The sequence below is a fragment of the Coffea eugenioides genome, chromosome 8 (genome assembly GCF_003713205.1).
Source record: "Coffea eugenioides isolate CCC68of chromosome 8, Ceug_1.0, whole genome shotgun sequence".
Taxonomy (NCBI): Eukaryota; Viridiplantae; Streptophyta; class Magnoliopsida; order Gentianales; family Rubiaceae; genus Coffea; species Coffea eugenioides.
Genome location: NC_040042.1, coordinates 31779078 through 31799492, shown reverse-complemented (window position 1 = coordinate 31799492; position 20415 = coordinate 31779078). Strand labels below are relative to the sequence as shown.

Below are 20415 nucleotides of genomic sequence, written 5' to 3'. Positions count from 1 at the left end.
ACTTCGATTGTCAAAAACTGATTACAATGTAAGACTAACTATAAGCAACTCAACTAATAAAACTAAAGATGTCTAAATTAATAAAGATGATTAGACTCCAATATTGCCGCTCCCCGGAAACGGCGCCAAAAACTTGACGTAATTTTGATATGAGTGCAATTTTAATTCCAATTTATACCCGTTGACTGCAAGTATACAGTCCAAACTAGTAGTTTAGGGCATTAATCGGGTCGATCCCACAAGGAGCAATGTCTACAAGTACTAGGTCCTTATTTCCTCTATTATTTAGACTTACAATGAATTTGAGTAGAAAAATTATTTTGCTACTGCCTATAAATCTGATTTAGTAAATGCAAAATACAATTAGAGAAAATTCACTAAAGACTTGAATCTAGGGATGTAGATTCCACTTATGGCACAAAAGATCAAAAGGAATGAATTTAACACTTGTTACTATTGTTTAACCAGGAATTCATTTCTAAAAATGCCAAAATCTCATTCTCATGGTAATAATGGTCTAGAACAACCTAGTTTTCCCTAATCTCTTGGTGAATAACTAACTCTGTTTTCACTTCATTCATGAAATGTAAAATGAATTCACTTGAATGTATTTTTATTCTCATAAACATACAACTCAAGCTCTACTCATGTTTTTCCATTGTTACAATCAATTCTCATTGAGTAATAACAACTATAAACCTCTTATTGGTGATTAAACAACAACCAGTAATCAACAATACACGAGTAGACAAGTTAATACGAGATATAACAAGTGTAAATCACATTCAATTCATATCACTTGGCCATAAGTTTCATCTACTCCCTAGATATAGAAAATTAGCTACTCATGAATGATATAATAATCAAACTCATAACTTCATTAATGGAAAACATCACAAGTTACAAGTACAAGAAGGATAAAGAAAAGCTTAGCCAAGTTAATGGTGAAGCCCTCAAAATTCTGCTATGTCTTGCACTAGATGATTGCAAGATGAAGTCTCCAAGTGCTTTATAAATTTTTGTCAGTTAGAGAGAATGTGTCCAAGAAAGAATGCTAGCTCTATAGATGTCTGACCTCTCCTTCTTTTCTTGCATAAAAACTGCTCAAAAGCTCCTTCCCACTAGTCAAATTTTCACCTGTGGATTCCCAAATCTAAAATTTGTTAAGATAGCCAATAACAAATGTTTTTGACTTGACAATAAGCCATCCATTATGCCCTTTCTCTTCTGAAGCATGTGCAACCGAATTTCCTTGCGAAATATAGCTGGAAAGTAGTATGAACACAAGCGAAATGGCTGAGCAAATTGCAGAATTTTGGCTACAAAACGCGACTTGACAAAACGCGAGTTCAAGCCATGTTTTGATGACTCGGGTTTTCAACTCTGTGCTTTTGGCCTCGCTTCAACTGCGACTTCCTTTATGATTGAGGCCGAACTAACTTTTGTGCAAAACACAAAAGTTTTAGTCCTTTGAATTATACAGTGCTTCAAGAATAATCCAAATCAGAGTTTTGTAGACTGAGATATGATCGAAATACTATCACCTGATCAAACCCCTATTTCAGTCTCGTCCATAGAATGCAGTTTCTGTATTTTGACTTTTTCACCAAGAAAACAATAGAATTGGACTTCGATTCTTCATACCAAATTTAGATCTCTCTCTTAGCTTCAAAATGGTGTAAAGATCACCTCAATCCGATATGTGTAGCTCCTGATATAGCCGAAATACCGAAGAGTGTCAAAACTGTCTTGAACTGCATTTCTTCAATTAAACATTTTTCACTTCATTTCTTCTTTATACACATCAATTCATCACTAATCTTCAGATTTCTTCTCAATTCATACCCTTTGATGATTGAATCATTGATCCTGCAAGAAAATGAAGTTTTTATCCTTAAAATCAATAGAAATGCAATGTTAGCTACTTTTAATAAAAAATGTATATTTTTACCAAAACCCTAATTACTTTAGTTCTAAACTAGATTAAACTACTGAAATTAACTGATAAAATACACTTAAAAACACTTAAAATATACTCTTATCAAACCTTCTAGCAAATACTTCTTTTATCCTTTGATTTTTTTTAACCTTTGTATATTAACCATCTTGTTCTCCCGACCATTGCCCACCCAAATCATGTATTCTCTTTTTTTATATCTATACCATAATAAATGGAGGGAGGTAGCAATTGGGATACATATTTTGTGTCATTTTTTAACTTCCAATTTTTTTCTTAAAATTTTGATTTTTATCCTAACCACCTAATCACATTGCTAATATAATCTCCCATAACTCCCTTAAATATTGTAACTATCAAATTAGCTATAATTGGATTAAAGAATGAATTACTAATAAATTGCAATTTTTTCAATGAAAAATTTATATAAAATTTAATTTTGTAAAAAATACTATTAATATATTCACAAAAATTAGTAATTATTTCTAATCTGCACACACATTGGGTGTGCTCTAAGCACTAGTATAAATACTTCTATTCCGATTAAGACTAAGAGTTTTTCTTAGACTTTTTTTTAGTGTAAGTGAGAGGTCTCAAATTCCTCTCAGTTACACTTCGTCTCCCATACCACCCAAGCCATCCCGCCCTTGATTATGTCTAAGAGTTAGCTTTGAACAATCTACTCTTTTCTATATTTCAACCATCCTTTTTAATACTTAATTTACTTCTTGTTTTAGTTAAAAACTTCTTGTGAAATTGTAAGCCACAGTCTACTAGTGATTTTTTTTTTAGCGGATCTTTATAGTACATTATAGTTTAATCTATGGTACCCCCCTGGTGATGCCTCGAGAAATTTGAGGAAATGTGCAGGGATGCAACCTGAAATTTTAAGTTGAGGGGGCGAAACATTGACACCTAAATACTGACTCATTGTTTTTTTGATTAAGCATACATGGATAATTTCAATGACAAAGAATGCATTCTGTACACTCCACTAGTTGAAACTCTACTTGAACTGACTTCCATCATTTCTTGCTCTATTTTCTTCTTTTTTTATAAAGTCTTATGTTACTTATAAGACAAATCAATTCGTTTCCTTCTATTTGGATTTGAAAATGTTTTTCTGTTCAAATCTTAGTCACTGTTAATAAAGGGAGTGGACAAATCTTAGTACAAGCAAATTGAGAGCATTTGAAGGTATATTGATTATTGATCATGTTTTATTTCTATTTTTTCATGTATTTTGAATTAATTGGATATATTATTGTTAAAAAATTATTGGTTAATGTACTTTTTAATGAATTATTATTGGTTCATGTATAGTTTTAATGTTGTAGTCATGTGGATATTAAATTAACTTTAAAACTTAATAGTTATATTAATTATGTTAAGGAAATTAAGCAGCAATAAATGAGTTTGAACTAAATTCAAATTAGTCTCATAACTCGAATATTTTGTGAGCCAAATATGAATTTCACATTTATCAATCTAAAAACTCATAGGTTGAAACCCGAAGTGATACTAATTATATGAGTTAAATATGAATTTATTAAAATCCCGCTCAGATGGCCCAATTAACGGGCCTAATTAGGTCAAACCATGATTTTGATATGCACTTGAATTGTAACGAAACTGCAGTCACAGCACCGGCAATCTCGCAAGCACTTCCTCTAACAAATCCTCGAGAGAAGGCTGTAAATTGACATAATTGACATAGCTTTGTAATCTAATCTGGGACTTGGAGATCTTAAACTAGAAAAAAGGGGCCAAAAATTCTATATAACTAGTAGCAGCAAAAGATTTATAGTGATGGACTTAAATACTACAGAGCAGTATGATAACAATTCCAGAACCTTTGGTTTCGATTTAAAAATTGATGATTTCAGTTCTTTTGAAAGGTGGAAGCTAAATGGGCCCTTATAGAGATGGTTATAGTTATGATTTTTGAACTTCCAGTTCCAGTCCGATTTCAATTCTAATTTTATTTTAGTTATGGATTCGATTTCTTCTGATTTTGGTTCCGGTTCTTTTAATTATGTTTAAATACTTGTTATTATAAAATTAATTCTAAAAAATATGACAATGAGTGTAAAAACAAAGAGAGAGAGAGAGAGAGAGAGAGAGAGAGAGAGAGAGAGAGAGTTTTGTTATATTATCGTGTGCAAGGAAAAAGAGAATATCATACAAATTTTATGAAAAAATATTTCATTATTGATTAGATTAGATTCGTCTTGAAGTTAGACTAGTTATAAGGTATAGACTTACTAATAGAATAGAACAATAGATTGTTGGGTTGGGTTTGGAATTGCTATTATTAGGTGTTGACACATTGATATTAAACTCTAAACTGGCCAAATAAATTTAGATAGCAAATGTATTTTTGGATGGTTTGAATGGCTCTAAACTGTTGATTCCAATTCCGATTCAAACTATTGGTGAACATGAACCTAAACCTTTAGTCACGATTATGGTTCTTGTTCTAATTTCCAAAATTCGATTCCGATTCTAGTTTAAAAAATTGTCGGGCTAGTTCCAGTCCAAACCTAAACCAAGGGCATCCCTACTACAAAGTCCCAAATCTTGATCCTAGCAACTATCAGATTCCGATTTAGTTTGTAGGGATAATTTTGGAAACCTCCCTTGAGGTTTTTGACAATTTCACCTAGTTCCGTTGAGGTTTCAAAAATTACCTCCCTTTAAATTACCATTTTGGTAACAAAATTTGTTCAGTGGTCAAACTTTTGATCAAAATTTTGAATGAATAACCTAAAATCCCCTCATGAAATTATGAAATTCATTTTACTTTTTCTTAAAATTCTTTAAAATTTTGAAATATATACAACATCACAAAACCACTTTTAACCCTCATCTCTACTATTCTAAACCTTCCATATTTCCACATCCCAAATTAGTATCATTATCTCTATGACCATCTCCACTATTAGTCCCTAAATTCTAAAACCTCAAACTAAACGAAAAAAAAGATTAGCACTATTAAATTCAAAAAAATTTCTTCAATTGGATTAATATAACACCCTTTCTCTTAAATATTGGAGTATCAATGCTAGTCCTGTCCTTCTTAAAAATTCATCTCGCATCTTCTTCTATTTATCTTTAGATCCTCCAAAAAAAAACCATTTTGTCCCCCCAAACTTTGGGCGATAACCCACTTCAGTCCCTAAATTTCAAAATGGGACACTGAAGTCCCTAAACGTATAAATATCTCCCAATTAAGCAAAATCGTTGATAGAATTGTGAATGTTGTCATGGTCAAAGAGTGTGTGAAACACATTCTGTTAATGAAGATTCGGGAATATTGGAACTGAAAAAGACAGGGACATAAACGTAATTTGTGTCATAAATTAAGGACAGACAAAGAAAAAAATTTGAAGTCCTCTGTCTTGGATATTGCTCATTTGTCTGTCTTGGATGAAAAAAATAGTGAGCAAAGTAATGGAGAAATAAACTCCGAAAAAAATTGAGAGGATATAGGTAGGATTGTCCAATCAAGGCTGAAAGACACTGAAGATTGCATTCATGGCAAGAAAGCAAGTCTGTATGAGAGAAAAAGCATCCCCGGCAAAACAACAAAAAGCAAAAGAGAAGATGAATACTAGTATGACAAAAAGATTTTGGAGCTTTTTATGTACAGTAATTTAATTGAATAATCGGAATTTGGGTAAGAACTATTAATATTTTGGTGTTTGCAGTACAAGTATGTTTTAAAACCGTAAGGATTGATGAAATTTTAAGGTTTTGGTATCTATGGTAGTGGAATGCATCTCCAAGTTTATATGTTTTGGATGGTAGTGCTAATGGTTCTCCATAATTTACTGAAAAGTTAGAGTTATGGGAACCCTAATGTTCCTTTTGTTGAAGACATTGTGATCCCAATGCTAAAAATTCTTTAAATAATTAATGATTTATTTTTTGATTTAATCAGAGTGTGGTCCAGATGACATTCGGGCTAAACCATTTTCTTTGGCAATATACCATCAGGGTGAGTTTACAAACTCTCCCAGCAAAGAATATGTGGGGTGGGGGGGAGGGGAAGGATGGACTACACAGACAACTGTAATCCTAAAACATGGTCACTACAAGTGCTTGATAGATGTGTAGTAAAACGAGGATACTCGAAAGATGCTGGTTTTGGGTGGTATGGTAGGCTTCCTAGTATGCCACTTGAAACAAGACTATATTATTGCATGTGTGATTGGGACTGTGATCTACTTGTAAACACTTTGCCACGTAATAGAGTGGAAGAGGTTTATCTATTGGTTGGAACTGATGATAATCTGGTGAGGCTTCAAACTCAAAACATAGAGCATGAAGCCATGCCTGAAAGGCCACAATACTTCTTCAAAGCAGGCTGCAAAAAAGAAAAAAAAAACATCTGAAATGGATAGTGAAGTTGCAATACTCAAAGAGGTTGACTTCAACGATGTGGACAACACAAGGAAAAATATGGCTGCTAAGATGGCAACTAACAGTGAACAAGTGGCTAATAACATGGCAACTAAAAGTGAGTAGGTGGTTGCTGACATGGCAACAAACAGTAATGAAGTTGCTACAAACATGTGTGACTCCTTTAATGATGTGGTTGACCACATGGCATCAAAAGAGGATTTTGATTCCAAAAGTCCTAAAGTGTAACAAGAGAAGGACAACAAGGGAGATAATGTTGTAGAAGAACCACAAAAGGCAACTGGCGTGAATAATAGGGGAAGCAAAACAGCAATAGGAGACAATAGAGAAGAAGAAGCTGAAAATGATGTGTAGGCTGATGACAAGTTCGATGATCTAGATTATACAGGGCAACCTGAAGAGAGTGCTTTATTTGATGAAGTGTGACACCCCCACCTCTCCCTAAGGCGAGCCCTAGGGTATCAGCGGGGCGCCTGCCCAACTCTCGTCAGGACTTACGTACTCATTTTAGATTAATAGAGGTCCATAAGCCAACCATAGACTTAGGATTAAAGAAATACTTTGAATATACAAGTCAAATTCTTCTAGGGCTACCATCTACTATTACAATCCAAAATTCCAAATATGACAAAGTTTACACTTCAATTGTCTCAAATGTCATACAGGAGGTTTACTAGTTTCAACCAAAAACCGCTAGTCTAGAGCTTCACAACTTCCACTTTCAAAACTTGTTAAGGAATAACAACTTAGGGTGAGCCAACGCTCAATGAGGCTAAGAAAATCAAGCAAGCAAGTAGCACACTCAAAAGTGAGTTAACATGAATTTCATATAGGTGAGCAGTAGGAAGTAATACACAAGTAAAAAGAATATAGGAGCTCTTAGGAGCTATTCCCACGTCACGGCCGGTTCAAGCCATTTTTGGTTGACCCTCCATCAACTCAAGTAGCAACATGTCCGTAGAGCTCCACTTACTTCCTCCATCCACCATATCACCCTCTCGAATCCGGAACCAAACAAGCACGAGGTGGCAATACTATTCGAGTATGCCAAGCAAGATCTAAAAAAATTAACCTATAAAATTTTCCATGGTTCACAAGCTTCTCAATCAAGCCCTTGCCGGCTCAAGTTACGAGGTTAGCTAATGGGTTGGGGCATCCCCACAAGTATAATTGGTCGATGAGACAACGTTCCAATCGATTGAGAATCGATCATAGCACTGAATCAGAATGAGAGGTACCTCACGAGCTAATAGCATGTTCGAGTACAAGTACAAATCATACAAATTCATATAACAAGTAGCGAATATTCGAGAGGGAGAGGACGAGAACGATAAAGTACACTCTCGCCTCGACAAGTTTACAAATCACAAGAATCATATAGCACTTATACAAGTATCGTTTCACTCAAAGTAACATGAAGCATGCATTTGACGATCACCAAAGTCAAGAGCAAAGCGAGAGCAAAAGCAAGAGGTCAAACGATCTCCTTGGTGTCTACTTGATCATCTGAGACATGCACAATCACGGTTATCTAAGTATTCGACACGACTAATAAAAATAATTTCGATGCTACCCACACTCAAGAGTCTCAAGCTCAAGTCAAATTAAAAGAGAAACTTTCACACTTAATCACTGAAATAATACTCAAGGAGGACTCAAAAGTTTCATTTTCGAATCAAGTCGTGGCAAGGACTTTCGATTTCAAAAAGGAAGTACAACGCTTAATTTTTGGCATGAAAATCGAGGAAGGAAAAAAATGCTTTCATATTTTAAAACTTCTAATCTTATGCCCAAGTTTTAGAATATAAGTGAGCGTTCACGTTTTCTAAACTTACGAAGTCAAAATCCATCAAAAGCATCACTTATTACATAGTAAATATTAGAGCTAAAAATTCCAAGTTTCAAATATGAAACTAGTGAAATTCCTCAAAAATTACTCTAGCTAAAATGCTCAATTTATGGTTCATTTTCACGGAAACCGAGGGTGTAAGATTAGGAGGTGAAAAATTTTATTTCGGAATCAAAAGAAACGAACTAGTTTCGTTTGAAGCTTGGCCAACTTCCTGACAGATTGTCGAGCCTATGCAATAATAAAAACCTAACTACAACCACAAGCAGTCACCAATCAATTCCAAGTATTGGAGTAGGGACTCTGAATATACAATGGGTTACTTGATTCATCCTGATTCCGAAGAATTAGCTTAATCCGATATACCAGAATTGACTAACTTACAGAAAATTATTAACTCGTAGACAGTAGCAAGTAGGGTCGAATCCACAGGAACTGGGGATAATTCGTTTCTTCTAGAGTTCAGAATAAGGGGGATTTTTAGAAAATATAAAATAACTAATTAACCGACTAATAAAACAACTAATAGAAATAAACAGAAATTAATCAATAACCAATACGACTCTAGTCCAAGGTGAAATTTTTCAGACACGGTCTATTCAACTGATCATCGATGCAAAGATAATTCAATTACTCATTACTAGATTGATTATAGTTGACATACATGCGATAAACAACCAACCTTTCCTTACTTTTCGATAGTTAAGGTATGAACGTTAATTATTTCTCTAACTAAGAAATAATCCGAGGTATGATCGTAGGATTTAATTCCACGATTGCATTAAAAATCAGAAAAGTCCAATCCTAACTAACAAATACGCTACAAGAGTTTGTTTAAATTAGATCATACGTTTCCCTAACATGAAATCAATCACGCTAGTCGCCACTGGCATTAATCAATTGAACAATTACGGATTCAATTACTTAATCTGGTAGTAGATTATTAGATTAATTCGAATATCGGGCCCTTGACATTTAAATAACATAATAAGCATAAGAAGTTAAATCAGAAAGCGTACAAATACCAATGAATAAAAGAAATAAATAAAATAATTCGATCTCACAGATGTTTGGAACCGAATCTTCAAATTGACCCTAGACTAGAAAAAGGAGATTTAGTTCTTCATTATTGAGAAAATCGCTAACGCGATGCTATGGGAAAGGGTCAAAAATCCCCGGGCTCCTCCCAAGAGCTCCTAAAATCCAGTCTATCACCAAAATACGGAAAGTTAGCAGCCATAAACTATATATAAAAAAAATAAGAGAAAAATAAAATGAATAAAAGAATGAAAACAAGATGAACTCAAAAAGAAACAAATTTATCAGGTACCAGGTTATCGAGCCTGTGCAATAATAAAAATCTAACTACCACCAAAAGCAGTCACCAATCAATTCCAGGTACTGGAACAGGGACTCTGGATGTGCAATGGGTTACTTGATTCACCATGGTTCCGAAAAGTATACCAGAATTGACTAACTAACAGAAAATTATTAACTTGTAGACAGTGACAAGTAGGGTCGAATCCACAGGAATTGAGGATAATTCGTTTCTTTTAGAGTTCAGAATAAGGGGGATTTTTAGAAAATATAAAATGACTAATTAACCAACTAATAAAACAACTAATAGAAATAAACAGAAATTAATCAATAACTAATACGACTCTAGCCAAAAGTGCAACTTTTCATATACGGTCTATTCAACTGATCATCAATGCAAAGATAATTCAATTACTCATTACTAGATTGGTTATAGTGGTCATACACGCGATAAACAACCAACATTTCCTTACTTTTTCGATAGTTAAGGTACGATCGTTAACTATTTCTCTAACCAAGAAATAACCCTAAGTACGACCATAGGATTTAATTCTTTGATTGCATTAAGAATCATAAAAGCCCAACCCTAACCAACAAACACGCTACGAGGGTTTGTTTAAATTAGATCATACGTTTCCCTAACAAGAAACCAATCACGCTAGTCGCCACTGGTATTAATTAATTGAACAATTACGGATTCAATTACTTAATCTGGCAGTATATTATTAGGTTAATTCGAATATCGGGCTCTTGACATTCAAATAACATAACAAGCATAAGAAATTAAATCAGAAAGCGTACAAATACCAATGAATAAAAGAAATAAGTAAAATAATTCGATCTCATAGATGTTTGGAACCGAATCCTCAAAATTGACTCTCGAGTAGAAAACGGAGATTTAGTTCTTCACTATCGAGCTCCTCCCAAGAGCTCCTCTTACATCTCTGTAGCCAGCTGACTCTTTTTTCTCTAAGAAGTAGTAATCAAACGGGAGCCGGCATTTTCTTTTCCTATTTTTTAGTTTTCAAAATACATTGAACTTCCTAATTTTCCTCAAAAGAAGATATTTTCTAATAATCTAAGATGTTTCCCAACTGTATTTGGAAACATGTTTCGTAAGTCTTCGGCTTGAATTAGGAAATTGCCATGCGTGAATCCCGTCTTCTCTGGGTTTGACAGTAATTCTTGAAAAATTACCCTTTTTAACCATGTTTTGCTCCTTTTCCTATAATTAGTACCATTAACCAACTATAAGTAGAATCCATCAATTAAAACAATATTTGGTTAAAATCAAGGAGAAAATAATTATAAAGTCAGCAACAAATTATGACCTATCACTTCCAAACAATCAAGCTTTCCAATCCAAGTCAAGAGAAATCTCATGTGCTTGGTAAAATCCATTTCCCAAGTATGAAATGGGGTGCAAATAATCAAAAAGGTTAGGCTTGAACCCAGAAAATGTTTCCAAGCCATTTTTGAGCTTTTGTCACTTTGTAAGGAGAATTTCAATTTTTGAAACGTTCTTTGAAAAATCATCACTTGAGTTCCATAAGTCCAAAAATCGTAAATCTTATACTGTTGAAAAATAGATTCAATGAACTAAAACTCTCTACAAGACACTTCTACTAGATTCAAATCAGAAACTATTCAAATTTTAGTTCCAAATTGCTACTTCAGTAAAAATAGGGCAAAACAGTCTTGAATTTTAGTGAAATTTGAAAATTTATCAAAATTCATAAGAATCGAACTAACCCCTGAAATTTATACCACTGAAAGAACTTCAAGTTTAGTTTCAAACGCAACAAACGGAACTCAATTTGAATTTTTCTGCACCAAGATACAATAGTGTTTCGAAAGCTGGTTTTTAAAATCTGAAATACGAAATTCCAGCAAACCCACTTGTGAAACCTTTCTTTTTTCCTTTCGTTTAAAGGCAGCTTAATTTTTACAATCAAGGTGCATCTAAGGCCATTGTTTTAGCAATATTTTAGCTCAAGAAGAGGCTCCAAAAACTGAAATTTTCTGCTTAAACTTTCAGCCATGAATATGGCCTCAAAACCAGAATTTTTTTTGAGCTCTAAGTTGGAGCTAAATTGGGGCTTTTAAAACCAGAAATTTTAGTACATCGTTGGAATTAAAATGAAACTCTAAAACCTGGAATTTTTTCGTCAAAGTCTCGGCCAACACGAGGCTTTAAAACCTGAAATTTTATCTATCATTTTCAACCAAAATAATGGCTCAAAAATTGAAATTTTTAGCCTCAATATTCGGCCAACTAGTGGCCTTGAAAAACTGAAATTTCTCTTGCATATTTGGGTCAACAAGGAAGGTGACAAAATTAAAAATTTTCCACCAAGATTCAAGCATTATAACTCACTTTTCATGCCCCCAAAACAACCAACAAAGCCATAACCTTGCAAGCTAGTAAAGAGGTAAAATCAAGCCATCAAGCAAGCCAAGAATCCATGCTATATCACATGATCATCCAACCAAATCAAACATATGATCTCTCAAGGCATCTTCCTAAGAGCAAGTTAAGAAAGCAAGAAAATCCTCAAGACATGCTACCTAATATCAAGATTCATAGAACCCTTCAACAACCCCAAGTATATCTAGCTAAAATTTAGCTAATGGATGAAAGAAAGATTGGAGCTTGGAGAGGTTACCTTCTTCTAAGGATAGCAAGCAAGACCTCAAGAAATTAAGCACTAAACCTCCAAGAATCTTCCTTCCACCAAGTCTTCTACCAAGCTTGAAGATGATCCAAGGTGTGAGCAAGGTTGGGAGCAAGATTAGTGAGCAAGATTGAGAGGAAGAGGATGAAATTTTTCTTAGCTAAGGGAGAAGGGAGGTTCGGCCATGGAGAGGAAGAGAGAGTGTGTGTGTGTTATGTGATTTTTGTGAAGTGAAATGGTGAAAGAGAGAAGTGGCATAAAGCCAACTTTTATGGTGCAAAAGTCAACATTTGAATAGTGGTCCATTAATTCTCCTAATTGAGTTTAACTCAAATCACTCACCTTTAATCTCTCAATTAACTTTTCTTAGTCTATAATTGATCATCCATAACTCTCCAAGACTACTACACTTTCAGACCAAATATTGCCTCAAAAAGCGTGCTTTCTCAAATTTTCACTAATTGGGCGACAGAAAAATTAAGTTTAAGAGCAAACGTGTTTTAAAAAAAAAATAAAATGAGGCAATGTACAATGCTGATGCAATTAAAATAAATAAATAGATAGGCCAGTAAAAGAAAATTTCGGAACCTCACATGAAGCCTTGAAAATTGGACAACAGTTTGGTGTAGATAAAAGAGCTCCTAAAGCTGGGCATTCTATCAGCAATGACACAAGAAAGAAAAAGACAGGTAGAAAAAGAGAAGCACCCATTGAAATAAATGTTGTGATGATCCTAACATGGTTAATATAGAGGATACGCAATTAGAATATGAATCAGATTGTTCTAGAGAGTTGAAGAGTGAGAGTGAATTTGAAGATGAAGATGGTTGCAGGAGGAATAAAAAGACTAAATTTGCTGTTTTCAATGAGAAAACTGATATGAGAATTCCAAATTTTAAAGTAGGCCAGAGGTTTTCATCAGTTATTATTTTCAGGTTGACTGTTAGAATCCAGGCCATTATGGAGGGAAGAGATGTCCACTTCATAATAAATGACACATAATTGATTTAATGATTTATGCAAGAGTTATAGTACCATAATTTGTATTTGGATACACATTATTTGGAAAAACCTTTCTTTTTTCACATACTTCAAATAGGGATGGAACTAGAGACAGGGAAGGCCCTCACTCCTCAAGTTTTATAAAATCTAATTTTTCTCCTTTATAAAATTAAAAATTTTCAAAAACACTCTTTATAAATTTAAACTCTCACCACCCCTCTCCCGACAAAAATTTTAAAAATATTTTAGGTTGTATGTTTAAGTTTTGATATATTAAAAATTTCCCTTCAACATATATACTTTAGTTCCATCTATGACTTCAAGCACGTTTGTCCGTCAACTTTCATTTTCTCGGATCATGATTTTATTTTGCATACAATACATCACCACAAATTAAAAAAAAAAGGCTATGGGTCGTGGAATTAAAAGATTTTCCCAAATAATCAATATTATCTTTCACGGATAATTAACAAAGAAAAAAATGCCTACTGATTGTAGTTTAGAGGTTAAAGTACTATACTAAAGCGATATGGACTTATGTAAGCCATTGTTTATGCCAATAATTGGCTTGTAATCTTATTCAAAGAAACCACCAACATATAGGTCAGTTCAACCGGAGCTTGTGCGGCAACTAAAAGCCGCTACAACGGCTAATTGGCCAAATCCCAACATAGGAAAGTAGGTCCTCTCTTTCCCAATTCCGCAAGGAATCACTTTCCAAAGTACATCAAACCACAGTTACCATTTAGTAGGAAGGTTAATTCTTTTATAATTACTAGTACAGTAAAGAAAGGAAGAACATTTAGTTTATTCTTGATAAGTTGAATTCTCAGTGTTTATTTTTTCGATTAAGCAAGTGTTCTCGAGTTTGGTTGTTGATTCTTGAAAAAGGGTTTTCAATTCCAGTCGTTGAAAACTCAAAGAAGGAAGAATTGAATAAAGAGATGGGGAAGAGCAGTAGTAATGATGATGAACGCCGTCTTGATTATTCGGGTATTGAACTGTACCCGAACTGGGGTAAATTTGATATCTTGGTTGCAGTTGCGGAAGTAGAGAGGATCAGATTGGAGGAGGAGGAAAAAGAAAGGAAACTCAGGCGAAATCTTTCCACTTTCTTGAAACTTCTTGCTGAAAAAGAAACAGAGGAATCATCAATGGACAATGGTTTTGCTGGTAAAATTGAAGTCAATTTCACAAAAGGGAAAAGATCGTTCAGAAGGAAGACTGGCTCCAACCACACATTATTGTCCGAGGAACTTCCTTCAGCAATATCCCAGTTTGATTTTGAAGACAAACATCAAGAAGATGATGGCAATCACGTTCTGTTCTCGTATGGGGATATAATCAAGAAACCCCAATCGAAGAGACTGAGATCACCCAGCGAAGAAAATAGTACTGATCATCAAGAAATAGAGATGCCGCGTTCCAAGAAAGCAAAAAGTAAGCCTGGATATCCTGATGGACCATCAAAATCAACTATCAGTACCATTCCAGAGAAATTCAAGAACAGAATTTTGGAATTTGGGGGTTCAGAGGAAAGCATTGTATTTGTGTTTCAAAAGGTGTTAACAGACACTGATGTGAACACGCATTTCAGTAGGCTGCTGGTGCCATTTAAGCAGATCAAGAGTGGGTTTCTGACTGCTGAGGAGCAGGCTCGTTTTTGGGATCCTAACCAGAAGTTTGGAATTGATGCCATTTTTGTTGATCCATCCCTTGATGAAGGTAGAATGAACCTGAGACGATGGGAGATGGGTAAAAAAGATGGTAAAATAAGTTACAACTTTGCATTGATCTCTAACTGGATTAAGGTTGTGGCGAAGAATGAACTGAGACAAGGAATGACAGTGCACCTGTGGGCATTTAGGAGGGATTTACAGCTTGGATTTGCTTTAATTTTAGTTTGATTTAGAATTTTTCTAATTTTGCACTTAGTCTAGTTTTTCATTAGAGTCTAGTGAATTAAGGACATTTAGTTTGACAGAGTATTGTCTATTAGCCTTCCTTCACTAATTTTAATTATACATATTCGTTCTTGCTTTTGTATTGGTCAAAGAATGTTGATTTTGTTTGTAAAGAGTTAGAAAAAAAAATTGATGCAAATGAAGTATACAAGTAATAGTTTGATATTGGGTTCTCAGCATTTTAAATTGATTATTTTGGCCTCGCTTTTGTCACTGTTCTTGAAAAGAGCTCAGTATAGTAATCCCCATATAGTATAATTATTTCATCATCGCTTTGTCCCCAAGATTCAAGGTCAAGCGTTATTGTTTTGCTTCCCTTTAGCATATAATCCATATACTACTTTTTTTTTTCCTGCTTTCTGCTATCTCCCATCATTTAACATGCTTAGACTAATTTTTTAACGGTACCTCAATCTTCTCTTTCTTGCACTATTGTTTTTTCAGTTTTTATATTGTGTTTTCTATTAACAATTTTTTTCCGGCGAAACGAGAGGAATTTACCTCTAAATTCCATTGATTAAACAAGAAATAGTAGATAGACGGGGATGAAAACCAAAACTTTCCGTAAAATGCAAGAGTAGATTGATTTCAAAGAAGGGAATCCTAATCTGTTAGTACTGTTTATCTGACCTCTAATGTAAAGGTCTGGAAATGAATTATAATCCTCAGAGGATGCTTTCAGCCAACAATAGATATATAGCATGTTTGCGGGGCTGTTGGCTTGTTGTAGGCAATGAGAAACAGAAACAGAGGGTACAAAGCAAGTTTTCACAATGTAATGTATTCAGATGCCAAATAGTAGCATGTATTACTGAGTACCTAAAAGAATTTCCAAGATTCAAGACACATACCACGGTAAGAAATGTTTACTTTTTCAATAATTTGGCATATACTCATACAACTTTGTTATATTTTATAATGTACAATAAAAAGTTGCATGAATGTACACCAAATCAATAAAGTTTGTGCTGTTTCCCGCATTTGATCAAATTTATTCATTTACTATTTTCAAAGTAATTTTAATTTGTACATCATCTTTGACATCATTTTCATGGAAGTCCAACTCAGTTTAATCGTTTTCCCACCTATGACATTTCGGAATTGAAATAACTTCAGGCTTATTGGTGCTTGTTAGTTTGTGGTTAATTAAGTGCATTTTTAGCTTCACAATTAACATTTATTTCAATGATATGAAGCTAGTTCCAGGCACTGCAACAAATTAAATTTTGTTTGATTTGACTGATAAGTTTATCCATGAAGAAGATTAAACAATAATAACATTGTTTACAATAGTTTTTGGTGGAAAGGGATAGACAATTAGGAACTACGAATATCCCCCATTTTTATGTTTCAGGCTAATTTTTGCAAGTTAGAACAAATCCACTTTGTTTAATTACCGATTAATAACGACCACAAAAATTTGGGATCAATCCCACTATAATGTCATTTCGCTTATTATATTTCCATGCCTAGAGATTGTATGACTAGGGAACACTTCCATCATTATCTGAAATGTCATCCATCATTATCAATCCCACTAATGCATGTTTTAAGCTTTAAGAAGTTTAAAGAACAAAGGTGATGCAAGAATCCGGTTACAACCATATCTGAAATGTCATCCGGCTTCCCTAACCTGAAGTTGATTACTGGCTCAAGAGTTTGATGAATTATTGGAGAAGTCACAGATAAAACGGTAAAAACCTCCTTAAAAACCTGACTAACTATAATAGACCAGTTCTTTACTTGAAGGTGAAAAGCAATAGCTCGTTCATGAATCTCGGTCTTAAATTTTCGTTGGCACAAGTATTAGGACCATAAATATACCAATAGCCGACATATAGTGATATAATATTTGTTCTTGGTTCACTATTTTACCTGATTATGGATTTTGATTTTAAATAATTGATTTTTATAATATTCTCGTCTGCTTTGTATTCAGAATATATATTTTTTAATAATTAAAAAAATTAAAATTCATAATCATTTAAGAAATAACTTTTACTGATTTTGATATATTACTTCCTCTAATCAGATTTTACAAAATCTAAAGCAAATGAAAACAAGGCCATAGTGTCGTGGGATTCATATTACACTTGTCAAGGTAAATTTTCCTGTCCAAGTAAAATTTTGGGGCTTCAGGTGTACTTTGTCAATGGGCGTAAGGCGGACCTGCCTGGAAGAGCCTGGAAGTTACAACGTGTAAGACATCAAGACGTTCTGGTTGCCATCCATATTATTCGACCTAATCATTCATTAAAATTAAAATATATTAATTGACCAACAATTTGGTTTTGAAGCAAGGAGCAAGAAAATTTAAACTAGTTTCCCTGCATCTTATGGTTCTTTATTGTGGTAATTTTTAGAAAGACTGGGTTATTAAGCTATGTAATAAATTAGAGTGTTTGTAATTGCTCAAACTTAATCCATCTCCACCTATACCTTAAGTCTTATTTGTTGAGAGCGCATTAAAATTTTATAGCTAGGCTGTTATACCAAACTCCATGCTTCAAACCAACACCTTTGCCAGTTAGAACTATGGTACATTTAATTTTCTGTATCACTTGTTGCTTATGGTTCATTTTACTGACCATGATATTAATTTTGTCTTATTCTGACAATAATGTAAAAATGTATTTTTTTATGGAGGATGTAACTTCCAAATATGCTACATTGTGTAACGCAAAGACAAACGTAAAGTGATATGTTTATCCTTCCCTACCATTATATTGACTTGCTCCATCCATACATACATATATAATTTGTTGGGGACATAAAATTGAACTAAACGTATCTGTGAAGCATTTTTCGCTTCATTTTGGTCTATTTAAGTGACAATAGATTAGAAACAAACTAAACCAATTAATTCTTCACAGGGATTTTCCCCTTCAAATCAAGAAAAAAAATGAAAAAAGAAAGAAGCTATACACTGATCATGTACTCATTCGTTTATCACTGTTCTCACTTCTTTTTTGACAACGATTCGCTGGCCCATGTGGAGTACTCGTGAAGATTTCTCAAAATGGCACTGACCCACCTAGCACATGCATATGAAGCTATCGAGCTTCAACTTTTCAACAAGCTCTAGGGAGAAAAGAAATCACAAATTCTCCTAATTCTCCTTTTTTTAACTGTTATGATGACATTAATTGACAAGAATCTTGAAAATATGTGTTCAGATCAATGTTGTAAAAACCGGATCGTTAATTGAATCGGTGAAGTGAAAGAGTCGAGATTCAACCGGTCGAACCGGTTCAACCCCGGTTCAATGAATTTTTTAAAAAATAATTTATTTAAATATATATATGCACAAAATAAGACATGTAATGGACTAATTTAATACTTTATATGATGAAAAGTTTACTATTTTTTAAAAACTTGGATTTTTAAAAATAAATTTTTTAAATTATAAGTTAAAACAAATAAATTTCATCTCAATTTCATTTATATCTAAATCCAACCCAAAAAAATCACAATATTTTGAAATTATACAAAATTCACGTCTATGAGAATTTAGATATTGTGAACTTAAATTTTAATTTACGTTTTGGGATTTAGAGATTGCAATTTAAAACAGGAAGTTTGGAGTTCAAAGGAAGTCAAGAGAATCGAAAATAGAACTGTAAACTTGATAAGAAACAAAAAATGAGATAAAAGTGAATGGTTGTGGTATTAAATAATTTGGGTTAAAGAAAAATAATTCTTTTTTAACTTTTTTCAATTTAATGGACAAAAACAAAATTAAAAGATGGAATAAAACATCAATAAATTAAAAATAAAGAGGTTTGATTAAAAAGGGAGTGTGATAGGGTGTTAATTGTTAGTTATTTTATTGTTAATTTTCCTATTTGTCTTTGCCAAATATCGTTTTAATGGTTAACATATACTTATATTTGGTATTTGGATCTATCTACAGGAAGTGGAACTGAAATGTGAAAAGTGCTAAAAAGAGAGATCTTCCTAGGAAAAATACACCACACGTGGGAAGTTTCTAAAAGAAAATACAAGCCGGGCTCCACGGGGTGATACAAACGGATCTCCTATCTTTTGGCTGATGAGGAGTTGAATTGCACTAGGAATCCTATTAGTAATCGGAAACGGAAAAGAAGGGACTTTAGGTAGTAGTTACCTCGTTCTTTTCGGCAGATGTGCCAGACAGCCCGAGACTTGCTTTTTTGTTCCTTTCTTCGTTCTTTTCCATTAATCTCGACAGGAGCATAATTTTTATGCTTTTTGACTATTCGAAAAAGATGCCTCTGCAATCAATTAAATTGCGTGAAAATTTATTTATGCGGCGTGGTTAAATTTTTTATCTAATCAAGAATCAACTCAACGGTGCAGTCCCGAATATCTGTGAGATCTAATTAGTTTTCATGCGTTTTTTAATTTGTTAATATTTGCATGTTGTCTATTTAAATTTTCATGGGATTATTTTGTTAGTTGGATGTCAATGGTCCGATGTTCAATGTGACTTATTAATCTCCTGCCAAATTAGTCAATTAAATCCGTAATTGTTTGATTGATTAATATTAGTGGCAACTGGCGTGTTTACACACTAGGGGAACGTGCAATCTAATTTAAATAACCCTCATAGCGTGTTATTGATTGGAGTTAGGTTTTTCTAGATCTTAATGCAATTAGGAAATTAATTCCTACGGTCGTACCTAGGAGTATTTTCTGGTTAGGAGTAACCAATGGTCGTACTTTGGTTATCAATAAATTAAGAAAAAATTAGTCATTAGAATTCGTCAGCGACTATAACTAGCCTATTAATAAATTAAGTGAACCTCTCTTGAATCAATGATCGGGTAAGTGGACTGTGTCTAAGTAGTTGTATCCTTGGTTAGAATTTATCTATTCTTGATTTAATTCCTGTTATATTCGTGCTACTTAATTATTTATTTTTAGTTGAATTGCTTAATTGTTTTTAGTTTCATTCCGATAAAATCCCCCTTTACCAATTGGAATTTCAAAGAGACAAATATCCTCAGTCCCTGAGGAGACGACCCTGCTTGCCACTGTCTACTATTTAGTAATTTTTGTCAATTAATTAATTCTGGTATATCGGATTAAGCAAACTCTTCGGGACCAGGGTGAATCAAGTAACCCATTGCACACCTAGAGTCCCTGCTCCAGTAGCTAGGATTAATTATTGACAGCTTTCAGTGGTAGTTAGATTCTATTTTTATTATTGTACATGCTCAACAACCTGTCAATTTTTGGCGCCGT

The 20415-nt window shown here is 33.7% G+C and overlaps 1 protein-coding gene across 1 annotated transcript; it reads left to right on the top strand.

The window, feature by feature from the left end:
- The first annotated feature begins 14169 nt into the window (after positions 1-14169).
- LOC113780540 (B3 domain-containing protein At5g24050-like) lies at positions 14170-15132 on the top strand. Its single transcript, XM_027326338.1, has one exon. The coding sequence runs from the start codon at positions 14170-14172 to the stop codon at positions 15130-15132; it is 963 nt and encodes a 320-aa protein (XP_027182139.1).
- The last annotated feature ends 5283 nt before the right edge of the window (positions 15133-20415 follow it).

Excerpts from the sequence above, each read along its gene's own strand:
- LOC113780540 (XM_027326338.1), top strand. The coding sequence starts at position 14,170 with ATGGGGAAGAGCAGTAGTAATGATGATGAACGCCGTCTTGATTATTCG.